The 24195-nt window shown below is 50.1% G+C and overlaps 11 protein-coding genes across 11 annotated transcripts; 4 read left to right on the forward strand and 7 right to left on the reverse strand.

Annotated features, from left to right (window-relative positions):
• Positions 1-264: 264 nt before the first annotated feature.
• On the reverse strand, positions 265-1383 carry ASPBRDRAFT_132071 (uncharacterized protein; the record flags this gene model as incomplete). Its single annotated transcript, XM_067618395.1, has 2 exons — positions 265-534; positions 583-1383. 2 exons carry the CDS (start codon positions 1381-1383, stop codon positions 265-267), a joined length of 1071 nt encoding a protein of 356 aa, XP_067476287.1.
• Positions 1384-2415: 1032 nt separating this feature from the next.
• On the reverse strand, positions 2416-4498 carry ASPBRDRAFT_46323 (argininosuccinate synthase). Its single transcript, XM_067625614.1, has 12 exons — positions 4347-4498; positions 4234-4272; positions 4020-4175; positions 3931-3966; positions 3619-3875; positions 3548-3566; positions 3458-3490; positions 3139-3405; positions 2965-3091; positions 2855-2909; positions 2634-2800; positions 2416-2561 (listed from the first exon to the last, which is right to left on the reverse strand). Exons 1-12 carry the CDS (start codon positions 4384-4386, stop codon positions 2504-2506), a joined length of 1254 nt encoding a protein of 417 aa, XP_067476288.1. The 5' UTR covers positions 4387-4498; the 3' UTR covers positions 2416-2503.
• Positions 4499-6406: 1908 nt separating this feature from the next.
• On the forward strand, positions 6407-7785 carry ASPBRDRAFT_658355 (ATP11 family protein; the record flags this gene model as incomplete). Its single annotated transcript, XM_067628601.1, has 2 exons — positions 6407-6582; positions 6637-7785. 2 exons carry the CDS (start codon positions 6407-6409, stop codon positions 7469-7471), a joined length of 1011 nt encoding a protein of 336 aa, XP_067476289.1. The 3' UTR covers positions 7472-7785.
• Positions 7786-8046: 261 nt separating this feature from the next.
• On the forward strand, positions 8047-9782 carry ASPBRDRAFT_32777 (uncharacterized protein; the record flags this gene model as incomplete). Its single annotated transcript, XM_067623056.1, has 2 exons — positions 8047-9252; positions 9321-9782. The coding sequence occupies 2 exons, from the start codon at positions 8047-8049 to the stop codon at positions 9780-9782; spliced, it is 1668 nt and encodes a 555-aa protein (XP_067476290.1).
• Positions 9783-10252: 470 nt separating this feature from the next.
• On the reverse strand, positions 10253-11752 carry ASPBRDRAFT_132089 (alpha-L-arabinofuranosidase B; the record flags this gene model as incomplete). The annotated part of the gene is made up of 1 exon (XM_067618397.1): positions 10253-11752. One exon carries the CDS (start codon positions 11750-11752, stop codon positions 10253-10255), a length of 1500 nt encoding a protein of 499 aa, XP_067476291.1.
• A 1325-nt stretch (positions 11753-13077) lies between these two features.
• On the reverse strand, positions 13078-15873 carry ASPBRDRAFT_209462 (M3 family metallopeptidase). The gene is made up of 5 exons (XM_067621866.1): positions 14280-15873; positions 14095-14218; positions 13747-14047; positions 13498-13698; positions 13078-13433 (listed from the first exon to the last, which is right to left on the reverse strand). Exons 1-5 carry the CDS (start codon positions 15543-15545, stop codon positions 13226-13228), a joined length of 2100 nt encoding a protein of 699 aa, XP_067476292.1. The 5' UTR covers positions 15546-15873; the 3' UTR covers positions 13078-13225.
• Positions 15874-17405: 1532 nt separating this feature from the next.
• On the forward strand, positions 17406-18513 carry ASPBRDRAFT_32780 (uncharacterized protein; the record flags this gene model as incomplete). The annotated part of the gene is made up of 5 exons (XM_067623057.1): positions 17406-17447; positions 17505-17817; positions 17883-17990; positions 18054-18272; positions 18329-18513. 5 exons carry the CDS (start codon positions 17406-17408, stop codon positions 18511-18513), a joined length of 867 nt encoding a protein of 288 aa, XP_067476293.1.
• Positions 18514-18691: 178 nt separating this feature from the next.
• On the reverse strand, positions 18692-19645 carry ASPBRDRAFT_46331 (uncharacterized protein). The gene has a single exon (XM_067625615.1). It carries the CDS (start codon positions 19519-19521, stop codon positions 19078-19080), a length of 444 nt encoding a protein of 147 aa, XP_067476294.1. The 5' UTR covers positions 19522-19645; the 3' UTR covers positions 18692-19077.
• Positions 19646-20324: 679 nt separating this feature from the next.
• ASPBRDRAFT_46333 (uncharacterized protein) lies at positions 20325-20968 on the forward strand. Its single transcript, XM_067625616.1, has 2 exons — positions 20325-20703; positions 20767-20968. The coding sequence occupies exon 1, from the start codon at positions 20433-20435 to the stop codon at positions 20682-20684; it is 252 nt and encodes an 83-aa protein (XP_067476295.1). The 5' UTR covers positions 20325-20432; the 3' UTR covers positions 20685-20703; positions 20767-20968.
• A 750-nt stretch (positions 20969-21718) lies between these two features.
• Positions 21719-22483, reverse strand: ASPBRDRAFT_132119 (uncharacterized protein; the record flags this gene model as incomplete). Its single annotated transcript, XM_067618402.1, has 2 exons — positions 21719-22293; positions 22360-22483. The coding sequence occupies 2 exons, from the start codon at positions 22481-22483 to the stop codon at positions 21719-21721; spliced, it is 699 nt and encodes a 232-aa protein (XP_067476296.1).
• Positions 22066-23922, reverse strand: ASPBRDRAFT_292366 (uncharacterized protein). Its single transcript, XM_067622634.1, has 4 exons — positions 23596-23922; positions 23296-23544; positions 22360-23228; positions 22066-22299 (listed from the first exon to the last, which is right to left on the reverse strand). The coding sequence occupies exons 1-3, from the start codon at positions 23671-23673 to the stop codon at positions 22485-22487; spliced, it is 1071 nt and encodes a 356-aa protein (XP_067476297.1). The 5' UTR covers positions 23674-23922; the 3' UTR covers positions 22066-22299; positions 22360-22484.
• Between the last annotated feature and the right edge of the window lie 273 nt (positions 23923-24195).

Raw genomic sequence — 24195 nt, forward strand, 5'->3', positions numbered from 1 at the left:
GCAGAGCTACTTTGAAGTACTGCTTTTTAAACTTATGGGCCTGATATATCATCCTAGGTCATTCAATTGATCTAAAGGTAACACTACAGTAGAGAACTAAGTTAAGATACATAGAGAACAAATAAGTCGCTGGAAGTAAACACATCCGCCTGGTCGTCAACGCACATTATCCAAGAAAGACAAAGGAATCGACAGATACTGATCCCGTCATCATACAAACATGGGATAACTATACCAAATCACCAACCATTCATACTCCACCCCTTAACCCAGCCGATGCATCGCCCCGTGATCACAGTACATGCCCGCCGCAACAGACCCCATGTGGATAGGACGTCCATTGCTGCACATCGCCCAGCTAGTACCACCGGGACCACAGATAATGGCGCCATCAACGCAGGGCTTGCCTGGCACGTACCGGTCACTCTCACCATCAGCAGGAGCAGGAGCAGCAGCATTCTCCTCAGCGTGCGTAGCAGCCGTAGGCAGAGCCACAACGCGACCAGCGTCAGTACCAAACGGGGAGGCAACCACCTTAGCTGATGAGGACGATGCGGGCTCGCTGGCAACATGAGCAGCGACCTTGGAGGAGGTCGACACAGGAGCGGCTTTCACGGAGCTACCGGAAGCACTGGAGTGAGACGAGCTCGAGCTGGAGCTTAAGCTGCCTTTCGAGCTCCCACTACTACTCGCATGCAAGAAAGGCGCATCACCGGTGCAAGTATACCCCGTACCATTGCCAGTCCCCTCAACCGACGGCCCGGGCAATGGGAAGTTAACATCGTATCCCTCGACAGTGGTACACCCGCCCGGTCCATTAACATTCGCAATGAAAATCGGCGGCAGTGTACTGAACGCATCTCTCTTCTGCATCTCCTCAACATCCCTCTTCTTCTTCTTACCACCACTTCCAATGGTGACCTGCGCACAGTTCATGTACATCTCCCGATTGCCAACCTTGTTGAACCACGTCCATGTGAGCAACGCATTTCCCGTTGGTGCATCCGACGGGATCGTGAACTTGTACGATTCCGTGAGCGGACACCCGCCCAGCATGGAGTGAATGACCTGGAAGGATTTGCCGGTGTCGTAGGAGAGGGAAACCTGGCATGAGCCGCCTTCGTGCGTGGCGCTGCCTTGGAGATCTAGCTCGTAGGTGCCGCCAGGAGAGTAGGTCGCTACGGATCGCCAAGCGTCGTTGGCGTATCCTTTGCAGGGGTAGTCGCTGCCGCTGGAACTCAGGGGGTTCGTGTACGAGTAGTCCTTCTTGGATTCGTCGCCGTTGGGATCGAGTGGACTGCGGATGGGGTATGGGTTGGACATTTGAACGTGTGCTGAGACGCTTGCGGCCAGGAGGCCGTAGGCGAGAAGGGCGGACTTCATTTTGATGTGTGTATAACTTCTCAATATTTGGTATTCTGCTGATGGTCTGTTAGCAACTTGCTTGCATGAAAAGTACAAACATCTCAAACGAACTCACCAATTTATAAATGATATAGCAAGTCCTCCTCAAAGACCAAGCAAAGAAACTTGATGAGATGAGCAATCAATCCATCTTCCAGACAAATCACCCATCTTTATACCCTCTCATCAACGCCACCACAATCCTCATCACCAGCAACCAAACCCTTCCCCGAGGCATGCACACACAGGCCACGGATCCCTCAGGGTGACGATGCATTCCAACCCCAAGCCTAAGCGCAAGTCAAACTTGACAAGATAGTTGCTGAGTCGTCGTACCACCCGTCGTGGCTCATGGCAACCTAGCCTCACTCCCACTATCAACCTGCCACAGTAACAATAAAATTTCATTCCCCAAGGAATGAAGGGATATCGATCCGTTCCACGATTTATTTCCGTGGTACATAGCAACACGGTATATCGCGCCCCCCTATATCTATCTCTGGAATGTTGCCTCCCGGGTTGATGTGGCATTCCACGTTCCACCCATCCATCCGTCCACCCAGTAAACCGTGTCAGCAGAGAAGAAAAGTCTTTTGACATTTGCTTTTTGATCCACTGAGTCTTTTTTTTTTTTTCGGACTGGAAAATATGGCACTATTATTTGTCAGGTTTCGATCATCAGGTATCGTCAGGGGGATGGTGGAAGTTTAATAATACTCTGTGGGTATGGGTACCTGCGTCATCTGCTTCGTTGAGGACGGCTGAGGCAGGGGAGGAATGAATAGTTGAATGATTTGTCTCTGTCGTCGTCGTCGTCCTAGGAACTACATAAGGGGACGGAACTGAGTGGATAATCGGGTTTGTGGACAATGCTTTGTTCGTGGGTGTCGGGGACCGTACTACTATCGGTGATTCTTTTTCAGTCTCGTTCGGATTTGCCGATTGACTTTCAACGGAATGAATGGCTGGACACTTGGCCGAGAAATAAGCTACGCGTAAGAGCAACATTAATTGCTAAAATATCCCATATAGTTATTATTTGATCTGTCTATTTACTTTTTGTTTCCCTATACACCCATGACTCAATAACGCTCATAATTCATGCACGGCTGAGGGACTCGCCCTCCTCGGCCTTCTGGAGACCGTACTTCTTCAGACTGTGGACGAAGGATATTAGCTTAGGGCTTCTTGGGAACAAAGACGCCGGGAATAACGTGACTAGAACATACCGGATGGTCTGGATGGCAACGAAACCGGTGGTGTCGGTGGGCTCAAAGTCCTCCAGGGAGTCCATGGAGGCCTCCTGCTCGGAGTAGAGCTTCTCGGTGCTGGAGGAGCGACCGAGGATGTAGACGTGGCCCTTGTAGCAGCGGAGACGGACCTCACCGTTGACGCGCTGTCGATTTCAGTTAGATGATGCGGTAGAGCTAAGACTGAGCCGTGGACTTACGCGCTGGGAGAACTTGAGACTGTTCTCGATGAACTCACGCTCAGGGCTGAAGTAGCTGTGGGCGGGTTAGAATAGGTGTAAATTGAATGAGAAAGGCAACAAGCACGTACTATCCGTTGTAGAGCTGGATGGACCAGTTGTGGGTAACGAACTGGTCACGGAGGGCGCGGACCTGGCCGTCCAGGACCAGACCCTCGAGGTCAAGGTGGGCATCGCGGAGGATGGTCATGGCGGGGGCTGCACCATGTTAGTAAAGAACTAGCTGTCGAGTGCAGAACACGTACAGTCGTAGCAGCCACGGCTCTTCAGGCCAATGAAACGGTTCTCGACAATGTCGATACGACCAACACCGTGGGTGAAACCGATCTTGTTGAGGGTGTAGAAGAGCTCAACGGGGTCGGTGTACTCCTTCTCGGGAGTGACAAGCTTGGTGGGAATACCCTGCTCGAAGTGGATGGTGAGGTCGGTGGGCTCGTTGGGAGCGGTCATGGGGTCGGCGGTCATGGTCCACATATCAGCGGGGGGAGTGTGGTCAGGGTCCTCGAGGACACCTTTTCAATTATCAGTAAGAAGTAGCTAGACGACTGTCGATGATTCACTTACCGGCCTCGTAACTGCAGTGGGCAGAGTTGGAGTCTATAACAATTATTAGTACGCTTTAAAACAATAATACCTAGGAGCAAGTTGACGAACCCATGGACCAGGGCTTGGCCTATATCATGTATTAGCCGGTGTTGCGAGATTTGTATTAGAGCACCACTCACCTTGGTGGAAGTAACAGGGATGCCGGTCTGGGCGGCGTAGTCAAGCAGATCGTTGCGACCAGCGAAACGCTTGAAGAACTTAGGGTCACGCCAGGGGGCAATGACCTTGATGGAGGGCTGGATGGCGTAGAAGGCAAGCTCGAAACGAACCTGGTCGTTACCCTTACCGGTGGCACCGTGGCTGACGAACTGGCAGTTTTCACGCTGAGCAGCGCGCATCTGAGCCCGGGCAATCACAGGGCGAGCCAAGCTGGTACCTAGAGGAGGTCAATTGGTGTTCCGGACGTATCAGCAGAGTATATCATGACGCACCGAGAAGGTAGCGGCCCTCGTAGATGGCATTGCACTCTGCGATAAAGGGTTAGCGGACTGATCGGAGGTAGCCGGACTGACAGTCTTACGGATGGCGGGGAAGCAGAGCTCAGTGATGAATTCACGGCGCAAGTCCTCGATGATCATCTTCTTCGCACCGATCTTGAGAGCCTTGGCCTCGACAGCGGCCCAGTCCTCCTCCTGGCCGACATTGGCGAGGAAACAGACGACATCGTAGCCCTCCTCTTGAGTGATTGTTAGTCGAGCCAATTGGATTCACCGAGATAACAGAGGGAAGTGTACCGATGAGCCAGCGCAGAATGCAGCTGGTGTCAAGACCGCCTGGAGTGGAAAATCGTCAAGTTAGTGCACCGAGCCTTATCAAGAGCGCAATATGCGGGGTCGGGAGAACATACCGGAGTAGGCCAGACAGACACGGGGCTTTTCAGAGGCCATTGTGATTGTGTGAAGGGGATTGAAAGGGATATCGGACAGACCGGCGGAAGAGAGCTTGATGGGTAACAAAGAAGGATGAAAGATGAGACTTGGGAAAGAAAAAAGATCGCTGGGGAAGATCAGTTTTCGCGATGGCTCATTCAGGCGGTCGATGCAGGTCGTTGACTCATCCGGAGTCGGAGCTAGTGCCTTACGTAACATGATTCTAGACCGGCCAATCAGCGACGGTGATTTTCTCCGCATCGATAGGGGAAGTCATTATCGCCTCGCCCGATAAGTAATCTCCGTGAATAATGACTCAATGGGAACTATAGTTAACTAGTAGTTAGAGGATCATCCAGTCGAAGAAGAATGGATAGGATTCAACTAACGGTACAACAACTGGATAATACCTTCAAGGAAGCTATACTCACATAATTGACCAATTACAAGAACTACTAAGTACTACCTTCTACTATACAAGCATGGGACATCTTTGTAGTCACGTGCTCCCGTTCCCCGACGGCTAATAACAGGGCTCCGATATGGACCCGGGGAAGGGCACCGGCTCCTGTGGATCACTTGTGTGTGCACTCCCGGAAAAGCCAGTCCTTATGGTTTGTTGAGTGCCTATGAATATAGGCGAGCCAAGGAGAAATGTAAAGAATCGAATGAGATAATGCTGCCAGCACACTTCGCTCTCCAATGGATTTTCAAGAACTACCGAGATACTATCGCACGAATTGTAGTACAGTTTATATATATCATTGCGGCTTCGGTTGCCCAGCATGGAATTATGTACCTCTCACTACTCTAGGGATTTCTGGTATGAACCTAGGCTTCCACCATCATCGCTTTGTACTAGTATAAAAAATGCTTAATCATCCCTGAAAACCAATACCGTACATACATTGTATATATGAGGTGAATTCTGCATCTCTTCAACTAATATCAGTACTAATTAGTTAATGATATATAACAATTTGAATGGCTACTACTTACGGTTAGATTGGCTCAACATAGCTACTAATACTCGATCAAACCAAAGGTGATGACTTGTAGTAAGCTGAGGAACAGCCAAGGTGGCCTGGAGCTCTCTTCGTACCCCACTACTACAGCTAAGAATAGATAAATAGTACATATAGCTTTCCCCAGAAAACTCGAGGGCGCTAGAGCTTTTGCAGGATGAACCTAAATGGCCATGTCATCTGCCATTCGTTCTAGACGAATCGCCCTGCTTTCACTGTAGGGTAGATGTTACGCATTGCTTCCTCGAGATGGACTGGAAAAGATGCTAAATGTGAAATGCTCAGTCTGTCAGATCGCTGTCACTAGAGAAACTATCTCCAAATCCAAGCAATGAGTCACACCTGGTCCGTAGAGACATTGTGGGCCCGGATATAGCCAGAAGTGGTTACCGGGCGATCGTAATAGTTAGTTCGTCAGAAAAAAGCATCATCGAGACGAATTAGGCTATTTTCCCCCTTGGGGCTAGAAACTCTCGGCCTACCCTGCACCTCATGGGCTTCAATCTAGATAGTGCAGAACAGTTCTACATATGAGGCGATAGGCATCATCACATCTAAAGCCTTGTACAAGTATATACACACGCATGAGCTCAGGTGCTGTTCAGATACTGGCAGTAGACCTCAATTGATCAGTGCCACATCGAATAAGCTGTTGCAATACAGACTATATCTCTCGTTTGATTCTACAGCTTAGCATTTGAGAAAGTTCTGGATAAGACTTGCACTAGGGAGCTCGATCTTCCATATATGGATGGCTGCTATGCTGTTCCCAAACCCCTAATTAGCCGACATCATTTCTACATCTCACATCAAAACAGCTAGTATCTTCCAATATTACCTTGTTAGTACTGTGCAATGCCTAGCTATGGTTGAGAGCATCTTGCTTATGCTGTGAATTGGCAGTACTTATGCACATATTATGTAATCAACGCTAGGCCCGATTAGCTCAACCGGCCGGACAACTTCTCAAGTATTAACCGTCTTTCTTTGCTCCTCCGAGCAGCAGTCTAAAGATGGCGTATCTCAGATCCTCTGCGTTCAAGTCCCTGCTGAGGACTCGGGCATCCTCTCTGTGCCCCCAGCAAAGACGCTGGGCCCAAGTGCACGATGTCCGCTTCCTCGCCACACACCACGATCCCAACCAAGTGCTGGACAGATACCGCTCGAAACTCACGCAGAAAGCCCAAGCGTAAGTCGACCGCTGCAGCAGTCACGACACACTCACTCATTTGTCTCACAATAGGGAGGGACATGAAAACATCGATTCTTTGAAGGAGGCCTACAAGGAGAAGATCGAAGAGTACCGTCACAAAGCCACAACCCCCCTCACTCCGGAGCTGCCCAAATCCTCGCCCTCCCCAGCCACGACCGGCCCCTCACCCCCTCCTCCTCCACCTACTCCCCAGGCTCGCGCCGCCTCCTCCGCCAAATCGACTGGTATCAAATCTCTGGACTCGTTCATCGACGTTGAGAAAGTGCGCAGCCTCCCGCCCAAGGAAATTGAAGCTATCTGGCGTCTCCGCCATGCCGGAAGCTCTCATTCGGTTTGCGCCGTCATTCCGGTAGAAACATACCAGCGCATCGTCTCCGCCGCTCGCCAGAACCCACAATTCGTTCTTCCCCTACCCCGTACGCAGAGTGCGGCGCAGACCGCGGAAGAGAACGCAGAAGCCGCCGAGGGCGGTGCGGACATCCATTTCCTCCAATGGGCATTCCATCCCCCAGCATCCCCGCCCGCTTCTTCCGCTGCGTCGGCCAACGACCATACCTCTACGGTCATCTTTACCGCGCTGGCTGCGTACAAGCTGCATGGCTCGTATGCACAGCCGCATACGACGATCACCCATTATCTGGATCTGGCAGATGATAAGGGCTTGGTTCTGATGAATGGTCAGGTGATGCCTGACTCCGGAATATCTGCTACAGATGCTACCTGGCTGGTTAGCTGCGTCCAGCGGTTCTATGACTTTGGAGGTCAGGCAAGTGGCCGCAAGGGCGAACTGCTGCGGGCGTTCACTCGCGGTGACGTGCAGACCTTCAAAATTGAGGACTTGATGGCCGAGGCCGAGAAGTTGTAAGGATTCCCATGTGTAATGTAGATAGATAGATTGTACGATATACGTTCTCTTCATATGCAGCCTTTGTAGACAGCTTCGGAAATGTTGCCTATCCAATTGAATATTCCAGGATCAAGCTATTCATGACGCGGCATTCCGGGAATGACACAGAAGAACATGATGCAGCAGCTGATGCGAGGTGACTGGCTGCAGCCTGCTGCACTCTTCGCCAATCAATCGGGCTTATCATGGACTGTATTACTCTGAATCGGGGTTCTTTTTCTGAAGCCGGGTCCTCTGTTTTTCTCAGCCTTGTCGCCTGATATCCAATCAGATGCATGGTGTCACTTCACTCGCGCTCCGCACTAAAGTCAGTGAATGCCTGCCTGGTTGCAGAGCCTCGTCTCCTAAGGGACACTATAAATACTACCTCGCGCCCCTCGTCCCCCCTCCACCCCTTTGACCTCAACATTCAGCGATGCATATATAGCCTCAGATCCTAGGAGATATCGATTTGTCTTCCTTGATAGTTTTGACGTACTAATAATCTCATTTCTGCGACTTCAACTGCTCGTTCGCGCTCTAGATCATTCACTATGATTATAGATGCAGTAAGCTTGGATGTATGGCATCTTATCTTTGAGCTGTGCACCATTCAGGATCTTCACCAAATCTGCTTGGTCGACAAGGGGTTTAACTCCATTGCGACACCTCTTTTGTATCGGTCTATCTCCCTGATACCGTACTACGGTACCCTTGATTTGTTTCGCTCGTCAACATCTACAAAAACGAAGACGGACCCGGAATCGCCTAGAGGTCATTGGCTTCTTCTATCTCGACTGGAACACGAGGAAAATGACGATTTACGAGCTTGGGTACAGGAGATTATTATTTCGCATCCCCCCTCTACGCGGGCAAACGATAGCTTCCTAAAGCGCCTCCAGAGCAATGATTGCCTGGCTGAACTGGTTGCCCGTCTGCCAAACCTTCGACGGGTCAGCATCAACATTCCCCGTATGGTATCGTCTACCTTTATTCGTACCATCTGTGGGCATAGCAGGAAGCCAGAACTTCTCCTATCCAACCAGAGATATGGAAATAAAATCCCTAGCTTGACCGAACACCCTCTCCCTTGTGTCACAACTCTCTCTGTCTTTGTGGACCCGTACTCTGACCGGGACGGGCCAAATCGGGATTTACTCACGGTACAGAAGTGGTTTTTCAATTGCCCACACCTCCGATCCTTCTCGCTTACTATCGTAGAACAACCTGGTGGTTGTGTTATAAGGATGCCGAGGCATCCTGTCATATTGGAATTCCAACTTACAGGCGAAGAAACCTTCCCTCCGCTGGAGCATCTCGCACTCGACGGATATAAGCTAGACGACCAGCAGTGGAATCACTGGCGTGACGGGCTTCAGTGGGACAAGCTGGTGTCCCTGTCTGTCGGACCGCAGCGTTGCCCTGGCTTGTTCCATCGTCTAGCTGGGTATGCAAGGTCATTGAAAAGCCTTAATGTGTGTAGCTGGAAAGGCGAAGGCGATGTCGAGCGGGAGGGACTCACCGAACTCCTTTCGTCCTTTGATTCTTTGGAGACCCTGAATCTGAAAAGCTTCATATGCCCGGTTGAGGCAATCACCCATCACAGCAACCTATCTACTCTCTGCCTACATGAAGAGGAAACTGCCTCTAAGGAGCGGCTGCGACAAGTCCTGACAGCGGAGGAACTCGGCCAACTTGATTCCGCCTGTCCCAAGCTGAAGTCGTTGCAGGTGGCAGTCAAGAGAGACAACGAGCAGTGGGTAAGTCAGATAATACTACGGTCCTATTGTATATCACATGAACTGGAATCTAACTACTAACACCGTAGCCCACCGACGTCTTCGACAAACTGGCCACCGGGTTCCACAATCTCCGGAGCCTATCTCTGCACTTCGAACTAGGCCTCGCCGACAAATATAACCCAATCAAGCCTCTGATCAACTATGCCTCCGTGAGAAGCATTGGCCAGCAGTACTTCGACCGTAGGAGGCAGGCTGGCATTGAGATATCTGAATCGTTCACATTGACCGTCTGGACCGGTAATTACTTCCGACGCTCCCCCGACCGGCGAGTAATGTGCTCCCATTTTGAGAGGCGTTTCACAGCGACATATGAGATATGCTTGTCGAGGGACTCCCCTGATGGAGTCAAAGTGCGCCACTTGGAGAAAGAGCGATTGGACCTGATCGCGTCTAAGAAGATTAGAGCCGAGTTATCCGACAATCTTTACCTTCGTCATCAGGTTGCCGCAGCCGTGGAAGGTCCCATTGCTGAGAAGGTAGAGGGATGAGAAACTATTTGGCCGTAGAGGGTATAGTGTATGTGTAGTATCGCGTTGTGCTGCTAGCATGTGTTTGTTGGTGTGCCTTTTGTGCTGTTCACTGTCGCAGCACGCCGTATGGTGGTATACAATTGTGTCTGTTTCGGTTCTCTGCTTCATTCATCACAGCTTCTCCTCTTTTCTACAACCTTTGCATGTATTAGGTTAAACTTGGTGATGAGCCTGAAGATACCCTCCAATCAGTAACTGGCACCGCATAAAACCGTCTTCCACCATTGAGTCTGTACACGCCCATGGGATACAATCATAAGATGGTGTGTTGCATGTAGGCAAAGACCTGAATAATCCTCGACTACATAAACCAGCCGCGTTAATGTATACCATCATATAGTATTTGTTATATACCCAATATAACCTATATACAAATCACCCATTCCCACACTTCCCCTCAGCCAGTGACCACCACCCCAAAATCACCCTCACGAAGCAAACGCAGTCTCAATCTCAAAGCTCACATCATTATTAAACGACGTGGTCGAATCAAACGTCTGCACGCCACCATTACTCGCAGCATAGAGGACATTCTCATAATGTCTAAAATAGCGCGTGGGGTAACTCCACGAGCGCAACGAAGTACCCTCCCCATTCAACGCCGCCTGAGGACAGAACGTAGCATCCTCATGGAACTGCTTCGTGCCATCATTCGCATTCAACAACAACGCAAAGTTATAATGGCGAATATAGCTTCCCGGGGTATCCACCGACTCGAACGAGAAGCACTGACTATTAGCCAGACCCGTGACGACCGTCCAACTGGCCTCCTCCTTCAACGACGAGTCACTATCATCATCCACAACCTGCGTGTTCACCGTCGTATCCGTGTGCGCGATATACCGCGTCGTGTACCCCGGCGTCGTCACACGCAGCGAGACAACCTCCCCGGAGGTAAACGACGGCCCACTGACCAGCGAGCCAACGGCATATTTCGCTGCGACGATGTTCTCCTGCACAGAGTTCTCCGTAGCATCCGAAGGATATCCGGAGGTCATGACACCTTCGTAGAAGGTTCCCTGCGCGCCGTTACTATTATCACCGCCGATACCCAGGATGATAGCGCCCTCCTTGCTCATGGGGTTATAACCCGAGTAATCCGGGCGAACGCCACTGTAGTAAGTAGAAAGCGAGCCCGAGGCAGAATTACCCCCGCGAATCGCCCACTTATCGGCGCCGCCCTTGACCGCGGCAGTGAGGAAGGTGTACGAGATAGACGGATCACCGGCGTTATACCCCTCGTCGACACCGGAGAAAAGGTTATTCTCCATGTCGACCATGAGCCAGGGCCCGTCGCCGGCGCCGTAGCCCCAGGTGGTGCTGGTGCCGAAGTAGATGGCTTCCATGTGGCCGGCGCCCGTGTCGGTGCTGCTGGTTTCGGCGTTGCCGTAGTCGAAGCAGCACGCGTCGTTGTAGTGCGTGCCGTCCAGCACGGCGTACATGCCTTCGGCTTCGTCGCCGGTGGCGGTGCCCGTGGCGGCGTTGTTGCGGTACCCCGTGCCGGGGGACATGAAGACGCCGTAGGCCTTTTGGCCGTTCAGGGTGACGGGGGCGCCGATGGCGCTGGCCAGGTTGTCGTAGCCGTCGGTGTCGGGCCCGTCGAACCCACCGGGGGGTGCTTGAGTGAGGTGGTTGCCATTGCCGGTTTGGTCGTAGATGATGGTGATCAGGCAGGTGGTGTTGGCGCAGAAGGTGTCTTGTGCGGAGGCGTCGGCGACACCGCCGGCTGTCAGGGGGGAGATGGTGGTGGTGGTGTCGTCGGAGCCCCGTTTGATTTGGTAGAGGGCGCCGCTGAAGGAGCTGTATAGCGCGCGGGTGGTGCTGTGCGCCGCGACGCAGGGCGTGTCCCCGGCTTCGTAGATGTCACAGGGACCGGCGCTGACGGTGGCGGCCAGCCCTAGGGCGACGAGGTTGCGTCGGGAGAACATGATGGAGGATTATCGCCCGTTCAGCTCAGTTGCTATGGACTAGTAGTGGATAGACATCATTCTAGAGGTGGGAAGAAAGGTACGTATTTATATTCTTCACTGCCTCTGCATGGAGTGCATGATATGGAAAGTCTAATTACATGTGTGTGGCTTCAGGGGGTCAAGGATATTTTCCTCCAATATTGAGACCTCCTGCATACATTGTCCCCCCCAAAACGGGTCGGTTAAAAGGGTCAACTTTTGGCTGCAGCAGGAATGTTTTGTTCCACCTGATGTTCAAGCGACGAGCGGCATTCCGGCGGGCGTGCAGAGCATCGTGGAGTATGTACCCCGCAGGATGGGGAGAGATGAGAGTTTCTAGTTCCTGAAGGCTTGACAATGGCCTTGTCGGTGTCTGTCCGTGCCTGTCCGTGTCTAGGGCTTATGCAAGTGCCACCGGGGTTTTGCCCGTCGGGGATGCGGGGGAAGACTAAAATTGTGATTGCCCGCTCATCACGGTTCGTCATTCTTCTTCAGGGATCTTTTTACTTCTGGGATAATCTTCGGTTAATGTGGAGGAGATGGATGTGCCGCATTCCGGTGGACGTTTGTTTTGTTAGGTGTTGCTGAATGCTTTTCCGGACTCAATGTTGTCAGAGTCGCGGAGGTACAACTTGGATGTCATTACTTCGGACCTTGCGAATTGGTTAGTATTAGGAGGTTTCATATAGCCGGAGGAAAGCCCTTTTTGCAAAAAGTATAGTTGGCATAGAATATAGTAGTCAAACAACCGACCCGTGCACGTCGTACGATGTTTACCTTTGACTAGGGATAGCCTTTAACCGGTGCGGAGAGGGCAAGCCATGTTCTTCAACCCATGTGGTCATGTGTGCCCAAACTCTATTAAGATACTATTCGGTCGTGTCTTCGAGTTAAAGCTGTGAATGGCTGCGCAGGAGTGCCTGGCTTACCGGACCCACTAAACACAGCCCAAAAGGAGGTGCCGTCGGTTATATGCATCGATGGCCCTGCAGTGTCTATTCCCGAGCCTTGTAGGAAGCCTGCACAGTTACCGAGCATTTGATGAAAACCAGCCTACATTATAGTACCATGGATCAATTGTACGGGAAATATAGACATGATAGAGGAATCGTAAAGCAGAGATCGGATGCCAAGCGGTCCTCCATCGTTGGTGGCCCTCGGTAGGCTCGGGCCGCCCGGGTTCCTGGGGATGTTGAACCCAAATCAAGCTGACGTGATTCCATGGGGTGGGAACACAGGATGTGTCTGATTCTTTACGTATTCCCCCATAAAAAGGGTGATGTAACAGATAGGAACAAAGCTTCCGTAGTACTACTTCAATGCTGTATTTCGTGGGTCGAAAGGTGCTTCTAACAGCTCAATAGTAAGCAGAGTTGATCCACTTCTGCTATGCATAGTCTGCCCTATGTCTATATGTACTGCAAGTTTATCGCTAACTTTCCTCCTCTCATACTAAGGTTCGGTATCTGCCCGCCTAAGGCCCTCCACAAGGGCATTCATATTCGGCGGCCGACCTAAGAACCTCTCCAGCATCTGGAACAAGTCTTGCTGGCTGCCACCATTCTGTAGAATCTCGCGACGATACTTCGCCCAGTTATCTTTCTGGAATGGATCGCCAGCAAACACAGAAAGAAAGACATCTTGAGCCATTGCTGTGCAGCTGTTATACAGTTAGTCCACACGAATCGTACAATTGAGCCAGTGGTCTGGAAGTGACAACATACATGAGATAAGCATAGTAACAGACATCATAGCCCGCTGTCAGATGGCTAAACGTGCCAAATGCATAGCCGTCTCGGCACTCGGAAAAGTCCGTGCTTTCAACCTCCTCACAGAGGTCATACCAGAGCTTCCGAGCATCTAGATCCGATATCTCTGCATCGGTCTTGAGACTATGGATTTGCAAGTCGAAGATGGAGATTGACCTGCTCATGTCAGTTGTGGTTACAATTGGAGACGCCAAGCAAACATACAGCTGGTACAGATGATAAAGCCCTCGGTTGAGGTAACGGTGCTTGATCAGGCGATCAACTAAATCCCCAGGGACCTTCTTTGGCGGGTCAGGCGACTCGGGATGTTGTTTGCGCCACTCGTTCAAATAATTATCTTCGAGAGTGGTGTAGTGACAGCTGAGGCTCTGCAGAACCTCTTTCATCCAGCACCAGTTCTCGAGCATCATACTGGGCATCTCCCCAAAATCAGGGGGAAGCCGGTAGCCATGAAAACGGACGTACTTCGTTCGTGCCAGGAGATCGTGGATCCCATGGCCCATTTCTGGTGTCTGTTAGAGTTAGAGTCAAGCGTATCTGATTAGGGCTTACCGTGGAACAGAGTTACGACTTGGTGATGCTTGAGCAAAGCACAACCGGTGGGAGTCGGAGTCGGGAAAGAGCACATAAGAATTGTAGCAGGATATTGCCGACTGCCATCTGGCCGAAGATAGCCCTGGCATCTTCTGTTAGTCTGAATCGAGCGCAGTATATCACAGGCTGAGTTTGGCGCATACACATTGCAGATTCACACTTTGATTACCGCGATACTTGTTCTCTCTCCACAGCAAATCAAAATAGAGGTAGCCAGCAAACTGCTTGTCGGGTGTGCTCTCCCAGACGGAGAATACTTGAACAGACTCATGCCAGAGGGACTCCTTCTCAGCTGCGACAGGCTCGAACTGAAGACCCAAAACCGAGGCAAAAATACCCAACATCCCTATAGCTGTTTGCTCGAGGGGATAGAACTCGGATAACTGCACCTTGTCAATGGCAACCTCCTCTTCTACTAGCCGCATGTAATAGGGTTTATCCCACGGAGGAAACCCCATACCATCTGTATCAAGCTTCTCTCCCAGATCCTTCAGTCTTCTTTGCTGTAATACCGCAATTTCGTCTCTGCCCCGGGGACCAAGTGTTACCTTAAGGTCATCCAGAAACCCGGCTAGCCATTCTGGATCCTTCACCATTCGTTGCTGCAGCCGATACCCAGCGTGGGTAGGATGGTGCAATTGATGAGCCCGCCGAGCTCGTCGGCGGATGATTTCCTCAAACAAGGGCTGATTGCTCTTGAGCTTCTGATTATCAGCCAGAAACATCTTCTTCCGAGTCTCAGGGCGACGGGCATAGGTCAACACCGCCAGAGTACCTCCATTGGCGAAGGGCACAAATATCTTTTCTTTTCCTTCCTCACCACCAGCACCATCCGAGGTCCACTTCCCCAAGTCACTCGCAGGAACTCCCTCCAAGTCATCCCGAGAAAACCATACTCCTCCATTCTCCCTTGATAAGTTTTCCTGGAACTTCCTCTCTAACTGTCCAATACTCGCCCCCTCCTGCAAGAAGCCCTCCACGTCATCAGCGTCCAATGCTCCATGCCCTGCCATGCGGTACACTAACAACTCACGCTCGAGCAAATGTCGTGATTCTGCATCTAATGACTCAAAGTCCTCTTGATTGTGGCGGACAGCTTGGAGCAGACGGAAGTAATCCCCACTGGCGATCCACCCCGCCTGTGCTTCAGCATAGTGGCTCAAGGCTGAGTGAACGGCATCCTGGGTTTCTCGCAGTGGAGCGCCGTACTGGAGCATATCGATCATGGCTAGCTGGCCTTGGACAGCATTCTCGGTCTGTGCCAGTGGGAGAAGGGTATTGGCGAAGGTGGCTGTATCGGGGGTGATAGTTTTGAGTATTGAATTACGCGTTAGGGTGAGTTCATCGATGATATGATGCATAAGCGTAGGGATTTGGTCGGTGGTCGGGACTCTGGGGAGGTGGAACATGATGTATAGGTATGTTTGATTGTGTGATCGAGGGGAAGATGGTGTTTGGTGTTAATTCCGGCTTGAGTCGAGGACAATGTAACTGAGAGAGGATATGGGGAGGAACTTTTGATATATCAGCGTTTCAAGGCACGAAAAGAGGGGCTGGGGCTCTAATAAATCCGGGGCCTGCTCGGGGCTTCCATTCTGGGTAGAGTGCTTTCCACTAGTGAAGTAGCTAGTAACAAGGCTCTCGTCCAACACATTTTTCTGTCTCTGCCTGCTTCTCTTCTCTACAGTATCACTGTCCGTTCCTATTGTTCCAATAGCCCCAGACCATAGTCGGCTGCTACTGCTGTACTTCCAGCTACTGTTACTACTACATTCAAATGTCTCGCCGGTATGGCTTCTCATGCCATTGCGTTAATGAGCTGCATTGTGGATGGGAAATGAAGAGTTGAGATCTAAAGACCAGTGGGTAGAGAGTAGAGTATGATGGATGGAAGACATGAGCTTGATAATTTTTGCTGATAGAAAGGGATCAAGATGGAGCAGATGCTCAGCTTTATATGTTTTGGTCTTGGTCTATATCTATGTAGGATGGTGATAGTAGAACAGGTCAGTAGCCCCCACGCCTCCCCTCACCCATGAGCATGGCCCTCAATGAAGGTCAATTGCTAACTACATCTCAGACACAAATGAGGGGATGTCACCTACTAGGATGAACGTGTGTTGCCTACGACAGGATTCAGCTGAATGACGGGATCTAAGCTGCTACCTTCCGGTTGCGTGCTATAGCAGATGGACCCAGTGTCTCTAGTTCGATGCTTCCAGCAAGATAAGACCAAAGGAGAGTAACCATGTAGATAGCTGGGACTTACAGATCTCGGGGGCGCCGTGTGGCGTAGATCTCTGTCTGCGGGTGTTGGGGCCACTCTGCTACTCCAACGAATGGTTTCAAACGAAGCACCCAATCACGAAGATAGTATGTTCCCTACGTGATTGGCATGCAATCCGTAAGACGGAGATACAACTGAACCCAGGGCCGGAATGTGCGGGATCCCGTCGGACGGCCGATACCGTGTGGGATACAAGGCACGGATGCATGGACAATCTATCTATTCGTTGCCACCGTTACAAAGAATCTAATTTACAACTAAGGATCTAGTATACTCATTTAGTATCTCACTACAGCATTTAGTCTGGTTGTCACAAAATGCAATGACAGGCGTTGTAAACTTCAGGTGGATACATACCATCCTGCTGTTAAATTGGCATCACATTGCTACAACATGCCAGATTCACCGCAATAAGACGAGCAACACATTCCCCTGCGACTATGGTAGTAATGACGTCCAGCAACAGAGGCTTGCTTTACTTGCCTATTCTGTTTTTTGGGCTGGGATTAGTGCCATGGATCCCAAATCTGATGCACATGGGTACCAGAAGAACATTGAACTGAAAGCGTAACTACTATTTGGACTATTTCGCTCACAATGACTGATAGGGAAAGTGGAAATCTGTTTGTTAGAAGGGCCATTAAGGGCATTTTATACATTAACTAATACATATTTGCGGCATGATTACGTACCAGGATGATGCCAGTTTCCAGTAATAGTAGCAATTTGACTCAAAAGGTCTAAGTGATCTTGAGAGCACCTAAATGAGATAAAGCGCGAGTGTATTCATGTACAGTAAAAGGGCTAGTAATAACATATAAATTTCTTATAGTCTGGATAAACATACATTCAATGCCAAGACATCCAAACACATGACATCATCGCTCCACTTGATACCAGCGCGGGGCATTTGGTGCGACTTCGGAATCCCAGAATAACCTCATTGCAAACCAACAAACCTGCCAAGCTAACCCCAATAACCATGGCAAAGACAATCGTAGCAACTGGCATATCCTCGGGCCTGGTAAGTTAACACCTTACGAACTATCCCCTTCATGCATGTGACTCTAAATCGCCACAGGGCTTCGAAACAATCAAGCAATTGCTTGAGCAAGCCGAGCCATACAACTTCATCCTGGGTGCACGAGACACCGCCAAGGTTCAGGCTGCTTATGATAGCCTCAACTATGACACTTCTAAACACACAGTCACAGTCTTTCCACTCGACCTCCTATCCCTGAAGAGTGTACAGACTTTCGCAGAGAATGTCCTCTCCAAGCTGGGATCAGAGAAGCTGGCTTATCTCTTCCTCTGTGCTGGCACTTTGGACAAGGCAGAAGGCCCCGGTCCGAATGGATCGCAATGGTGTCAGGGTTATGTGGTTAACCATCTAGGTACGTGGGATATTGACAGACCATGATTACTCGATAGAAAATGGTTTCACTAACGATTACAACAGCCCAGCATTATTTGGTCCACTTGCTCCGTGACGTGCTGTCCGCATCGCAGTCACGGGTTGTTTTCGTTTCTTCTGGCGCCATCCGCGGTGTGAGAGACCAGGATCCGGGTAAGTTTCCCTGCACGTAGCCTGGTAGTCTACACTGGCAATTATTGACTGCTTATGGTATAGCAACCCTTGACGTGGACCTGAAAGCCAACTCCGGCGCAGGCTACCGCGTAGTGTACAGTGCCTCGAAGTTCGCGCAGCTGTTGGGTGCGTTCTACTGGCGCCGGGAACTGCCTTCTTGCAAGGTTGTTGCTGTTTCGCCGGGTCTAATTCCCAGCACTAATCTTGCTACGCAAATGGGGTTGACCATGAACATGACTGATGCAAAGACTATTCCTGAGGGTAATGATCATCCCGTTGCTTATTGCTTACGCTGGCTTGCTGACGGACGTCTGTAGGAGCCCAGAACCTCCTCCGCGCCTTTTTCGTGACCGACTTCCCGTCCGATCCGGAGCAGATCTTCCTGACGAGCTGGGGAGAGTGGTGGCCGAAGGATGTGTATGCCTTGGCGCTTGATGCTGACCTGCAAAAGAAGTGGTGTTTGAGCAGAGAGGAGATTGAAAAGGCTGAAGGCCTTGCTTAAGGTGGTCGGTAATGATTGGGATATGTGGATCTACCTAACCACTGGGTAGATTAAAGCATTAGAATCGATACCTCCTTCAAACCTGACTCTTTGTATCAAAGTCTCTGGCATTAACTTAGAAGGATTTTTCCCGCTACGTAGAGTAAGGGCGTGAATCGAATATCTAAAAAATACCATTCAAGGTGTGGAAGCTTACCCAGGATCTCTGCCTCGGTGATCACACTCACTCGTCTATATGATAGTCAAGCCACACCACATTGAATGCACTAAATCTGGCTGCCTAGGTGACAGTGCCGTACAGATAACGTTCTAAACCAGTTAATGTGATGAAACCTCGTATACGACAGACAGCATGCTTCATTAAAGCAAAGCTCCAGACTATCGAAAGGTAGGTTACACAGCATTGAGCCCTATCAGGCAACCCACACCAGTCAAACCTCCAATCTGACAGCCCAGTCCCAAGCAAATGACCAAGTAAAGTCGTAGACTAGCATTCCTTGCCCCGTCTCACACATCTCACCCCGCAAGTAGCAAACGAACGCTCTCAATCACACCGCAGTCTCACTACGCCACAACATCATCCCTCTTCACCGGTCCCTCCTGGTACAAAATCCCCTTTGCCATCGTTGACGCCACCTCCGTAAACTCCCCTCCCGTCAACTCATGCGCAAGCACCACCCGGATCGCATACGGGGTCGCATTAAGCGAATCCAGCTGGAGCTTGCGATCCTCAACGACCCCCATAATCCACACGAGCAGCCTTTCAACGCGAAAGGGAAGCTGCGCACGATACACGCGGCCACACGACTCCTCATGGAGGTTGGTGATGATAATATCGACCGCGGGGGGCCCGGCGAACTGGCGGCCTATGGCGGGACGGAGTTCGCCGGTCTTGGGGTCGTGGTATTTTCCGTCCACGACGGGGCGGTTGCTTTCTGCGTCCCAGCCGGGGGTGAAGAACTCGTCTGGATGGCGAGGTGGGGGTGCGAGTCGGAACATGGTTGACATAATGTTATTGATAGTTGTTCCCTTGTAAATGGAATTGATGGAATTGATGGAGTTTGCTTGACTTGAGGATGTTAATTGATGGATGAGGGTGCTGGGAAGGATGATCTAACGGATGGAAGAATGCAGGAGAGAGAGTGTGTTTCAGGGTTAGTGGACTGGGAATATAACCATATTGGGAGTCACATGATAACAATGCAGGGTTGCTGGGATATATCACCTGCCAATCGGTTTATCTTGCTCTTTGGGGGTCTGACTGCACTGGATTGAGCTTGTTTGCTATTCAGTGCCTTGTGTTACACAAGACCCCGCGGATCATCCAAGCAAGCAGATATTTCCCTGCTTTTGGTCCAGGGAGGTTCCGCCTGTCAGCCCTATAGTCTCAGGAACAATCCGGGCATCATGGTCTTGGGGAGTTCAGGCCCGGCTTTCTTTGGGGGTTCTTTGCTTGTGTTAGGTTTATTCTGACACCATCGGTGAGTATTCACGCTGCTTCAACAACATGTGAAAGCTAACACCCTATCACAACACTGTAAGGCCACTTCAGTGCTCGCCATGAGAGCTTCATCAATAGCCTCGTCGACGTTACACAACCGAGGCTGATAATCAGGCGTGCCATATCCCAGTCTGAACTTCAATCCCGGAGTCTCTTCCCACCGAGCAAGCCCCCAACCAAGGTATCCAGAGAATGCAGTAGTTCAGCCTCAGATCAGCGTCGTCAGCACGGTGATAGTTGGCCACCATGCAGCAGTTCACCAGAAGCACATATACCGAGAACTATAGCACACATCCAGCTCAAGATATAAAAGGCTCATGGCACTCCATACTCCAGATACTTTCATCCTCATCCACAGCTCCATCCCTCATCAGATACTCTTCTCTGCTTAAGAACCTTCTGACCCCAATCGCCCACCATGCGCTTGACATCTTTCGCCATTACCACTGCCTTCCTGGCCACCATGGTCTCCGCAACCCCAGTGGCCGACCCTGAGCCGAACCGTGTTGAACTGGCCGCTCGAGCCAAGTACACCATCCACTGCACTGGGGGTCTTGACCCGGATTCCCACTGCTTGACGCCCCATTCGAAGTGTGACTCTTATGGCACGTACCTGGTGGAGTCTGGTTACAAGGACCAGTGTAAGAAGTGTGGATGTCAGAAGGAGTAGATGTTTATTCTTTGAGAAGGTATTTGTTTTATTGCTGAAGAAGAAGAGAAGATTGATAAATAACTGACATGAGAGTGCACAGTGTGATTGAAGTCGAGAATGGGAAGGAAGGAGATGGAGAATGGCAACTGGGTGTTAAGAAGGAATTGATGGTATATATGGAGGAGATGTCTGCCTGTGAGAGGACTGTACTTGGAGTAAAAAACAGTGGATGCTTTGTTTGGTTCACTTTCATGTTTTAACTTAGTGCTAGAACATAACCATCATATCGTTCATTGTTCAGATTCTGGTTCACTTGATAGGGTAATCTTGAATCCTTCCTAGTCGCTCAAATAATTGAGTACTTGACTATCATTTGTAATTGATCTTAGAATCCACCGTGGGCCTGATATAGAGTCGATTGCATGTAGTGCATCATGTACACCATGTTTGGGATATTTTCCCGTCGGCTGATCGGGTAGACACGACATTTGCTAGGATTCCTCAACTACTTAGAGCAGCAGCTTTACTTCTGCCATTTCTAACTTCGCTGTTTACAAAAACAGAGCAACCTACATTAGCAACTTTAACTTAAACAGACCACTTGAATGTCTGCAGGCTGTAATTTCTGCAATCAGAAAATGTCCACATAGGAATGTACAAAACAAGAATATGCTCAAAACTTGTCATATATATCGATGAGAGCCCGACTACGTGTCCAACGGCGCAACCAAGCCTGCAGAAGTTGACGAAATGCGAAGTTGGGTGATAGTAGGAGTCGATGAGTACCGTGCCACAAAGGATGATGGTTATTGATGATACTCCTCAGCCGCATCGTCGAGGTCGCTTATCAGAAGTCTGCTCCTTCCTGATACACATATAACATCGGCGCATGCGCCCCCCCTCTCCTCTTCAAAAATACCCGATCTCTCTAAATTAGAAGCATGGCTCTCATTTTCGGGGCGCCTCTGATCACGACTCCCGGGTGATTCGTACCTGCAAACACACTGAGGGTTATGCTGTAAAAAGATATAAGAAAACATAATGACGCATATTTAGTGACGATTAAGGTATGCCTGTAGAGTTGCAAAAAGCCCGTAAAATACCACGAGAGTTGCCTGTGTAATACCCAGCCAGGCAAGGCTCATGGAAGGGAATTCAGTCAATGTAACATAGATGAAAAAGGACAGGTACGAGGAAGGAAAAAAGGAAACGCCAAGAAGCCGTAGGGTAGGCCTTATCCATGGACTCTGCCCGTTGGATGTACCCTTAAATGCCAAAGATAAGAGGATCAGCTCCCAAAGGCCAATTACCGGAGCAAATAGAAAGAAGTAACAGGAATAACCTGCACCGAATAAAGCGAATGATTGCGTGAAAGAGCCGACGCCCACAGCGCCGTAGATAAGGAACAGCAGAATTGGAATCGATATGAGCATGCAATAGATACAGGCAGTGTCTAGGGTGCTGCTGTATGAGCTCCAGGTCATATGCCCAAGAAGCCCACTGTTTTCGGAGGGTGCGAGACAGGGACCCGAACTACCGGAAGCGGAGGGCATTGCCTGGACCGTGGTTACATCTTGAGCTAAGAGTTCATGCGTTGTTTCTCCCGTAGGATGGTACCTCCCTCGTCCTGCGTCTAGTAGTTCAGGAGATGGTTAGTACCTCGTTTATGTACTACAGTCCGAGATCTACTTACCATCATCAAGGCGAAATGATTCCACTATAGTTAGTAGGGGCCCGGCAAGCAATAGAATCGCAATAACCTGCCCGAACGTCCAATCGCTGGAACCATTGAGGAATCCAGTCGGTTTTGGTATCATCTCAAATGTGGCAATCAAGCGATAAACACCCCAGAAATAGGCTACGACTACCCAGCAAACCTGGACCAAAATTGTCAGATAGGGCTCGAAAAGCGGGTAAGGAAGAAGGATGACTAGCCTCCATGAAGACAGATGCCCATCCATCGATAAGTAGAGCTGCCGATAGATTGGCTGCTAATAGTGGATAGTAACAGAGCATGCACTTCAGTTTAGGTGGTTGGGCTGCTGCATCCGACCAGTCATGCACAATTCTCAAGCACGTGAATGTCCAGCGGCTGAACCTCACCCTTGCCTTGGCGAAGATATCTACTGAGAGAACTCGATGAAGCTTGACCATGCGCACCACAAATGAGAAAGTGATGAGCAGTATCGACAGTAGCATGAGATAGAAAGATTGCCCGAATAGTGGTTTGATCCGAATATAGCAAATTGCAGCATCATCAAAGTGGGGCCTGTCGCCACCGCTCAAGCTCCAGTCATAGTTTCCGGTAAATCCTAGACCAATCGCCAAGAGGACACATAATATAGCCATGGCGGCCAGTCGCCATGTACGCTCGGAGGGGTGAATGTAAAGATGATGGCGTAATACTGTTAGGCAAGAGAGATGTGTAAGGGTAGAGAACCAAGTCAGACCTACTACAGCTTGCCAGTAGAATACTTGTAGACCAGATCCAAGCTGTGAAAAGCCACTGATCATTATCGAATAGCCAGCCAAGAGCTGCATGTCGCTGAATGCGGTGATAGTCTGCGTGTATGATATACGTCAGGATAGAACGACAAACCATAACCATGAAGGCTTAATTGGAACAAACCTTGATGAATGCTTTCTCAAAATTTGTGTGATTAGTGGAGTTGTATCCAAATGCTCCCAGGCAAGCCATGACTGTCCGTCTCACCACCTCTAGTATGCGTTCATCTACTGGGTTAGGATAGAAAGCTCTGAGTGCATTTTGCCTTCTGGACCCCCAGAATGGATCATAGCAGGGATCATATGCAACAAGGTAGTACAGTGAGAGAACAACGACGACTAATCCCGCTGTTATAGTATAGCTTAGCACCACCTGTAGAATGCAGATTAGACCAGCCTTGCGTACTGTTCAGTACCAGCTTACCCCGATGCCTGTGATATCACTGTTGACAATCCATTCTGGACGGGGGCCTGAACAGTTGTACGTCCAGGATGTACTCATTTCTTATGCGCGTTTGAGCTCAGGAAGCTGCAGCTATGTAATATTCTCCCGAGAGCGTTAAGATAGTGGGAACTTGACTTGAAGGGGTTGTCGCCTTTTATGAGGTACGCCAAAAAGCAAACATACGCAGGCCTACTGCGCCACAGTAAGCTCGTTCCTTGATGTGGTCTCCTTGCATTTCTAGCCTAGCATCAACGTAGCTTTCATTGGCTTATGTCCTAGCGCCTGCAATCATATTGGGATTGTTTTTCAACGGGTGGGCCCAGGAGGCCAAAGAGCCAGTGGGATGGGGGACCCCGCCTTTTCTTTTCATCCAACTCGTGTCTACTTTACCGTTAACCCGAAGATAGAACTTCGCCCATATATTATCTTCGATAGCATAATTTAGGTGTCGTAGCACCAGAGGAAGAGTATTGTATAGTTACCGTTGGGACATATATCTCTCTGTCGCCTGGCCGACTAGACGCGATATTTAGATCTAGCTGTCAGCGCGTCGACATTATTTGCTCTTTAATAGCCTTC

The sequence above is a fragment of the Aspergillus brasiliensis genome, assembly GCF_001889945.1.
Source record: "Aspergillus brasiliensis CBS 101740 unplaced genomic scaffold ASPBRscaffold_11, whole genome shotgun sequence".
Taxonomy (NCBI): domain Eukaryota; kingdom Fungi; phylum Ascomycota; class Eurotiomycetes; order Eurotiales; family Aspergillaceae; genus Aspergillus; species Aspergillus brasiliensis.

Bases quoted from the DNA above. Each gene is read 5' to 3' on its own strand.
- ASPBRDRAFT_46323 (XM_067625614.1), bottom strand. From the start codon at position 4,386: ATGGCCTCTGAAAAGCCCCGTGTCTGTCTGGCCTACTCCG. The intron at 4,176-4,233 runs GTACACTTCCCT...CAATCACTCAAG, and splicing joins CATTCTGCGCTGGCTCATCG to AGGAGGGCTACGATGTCGTC. The intron at 3,967-4,019 runs GTAAGACTGTCA...CCTTTATCGCAG, and splicing joins GCTCTGCTTCCCCGCCATCC to AGTGCAATGCCATCTACGAG.
- ASPBRDRAFT_209462 (XM_067621866.1), bottom strand. From the start codon at position 15,545: ATGTTCCACCTCCCCAGAGTCCCGACCACCGACCAAATCCCTACGCTT. The intron at 14,219-14,279 runs GTATGCGCCAAA...AGAAGATGCCAG, and splicing joins AAAGTGTGAATCTGCAATGT to GGCTATCTTCGGCCAGATGG. The intron at 13,434-13,497 runs GTATGTTGTCAC...ACTGTATAACAG, and splicing joins TGTTACTATGCTTATCTCAT to CTGCACAGCAATGGCTCAAG.
- ASPBRDRAFT_46331 (XM_067625615.1), bottom strand. From the start codon at position 19,521: ATGTCAACCATGTTCCGACTCGCACCCCCACCTCGCCATCCAGACGAG.
- ASPBRDRAFT_46333 (XM_067625616.1), top strand. From the start codon at position 20,433: ATGCGCTTGACATCTTTCGCCATTACCACTGCCTTCCTGGCCACCATG.
- ASPBRDRAFT_292366 (XM_067622634.1), bottom strand. From the start codon at position 23,673: ATGAGTACATCCTGGACGTACAACTGTTCAGGCCCCCGTCCAGAATGG. The intron at 23,545-23,595 runs GTAAGCTGGTAC...TGCATTCTACAG, and splicing joins GTGATATCACAGGCATCGGG to GTGGTGCTAAGCTATACTAT. The intron at 23,229-23,295 runs GTTTGTTCCAAT...TCATACACGCAG, and splicing joins TTGAGAAAGCATTCATCAAG to ACTATCACCGCATTCAGCGA.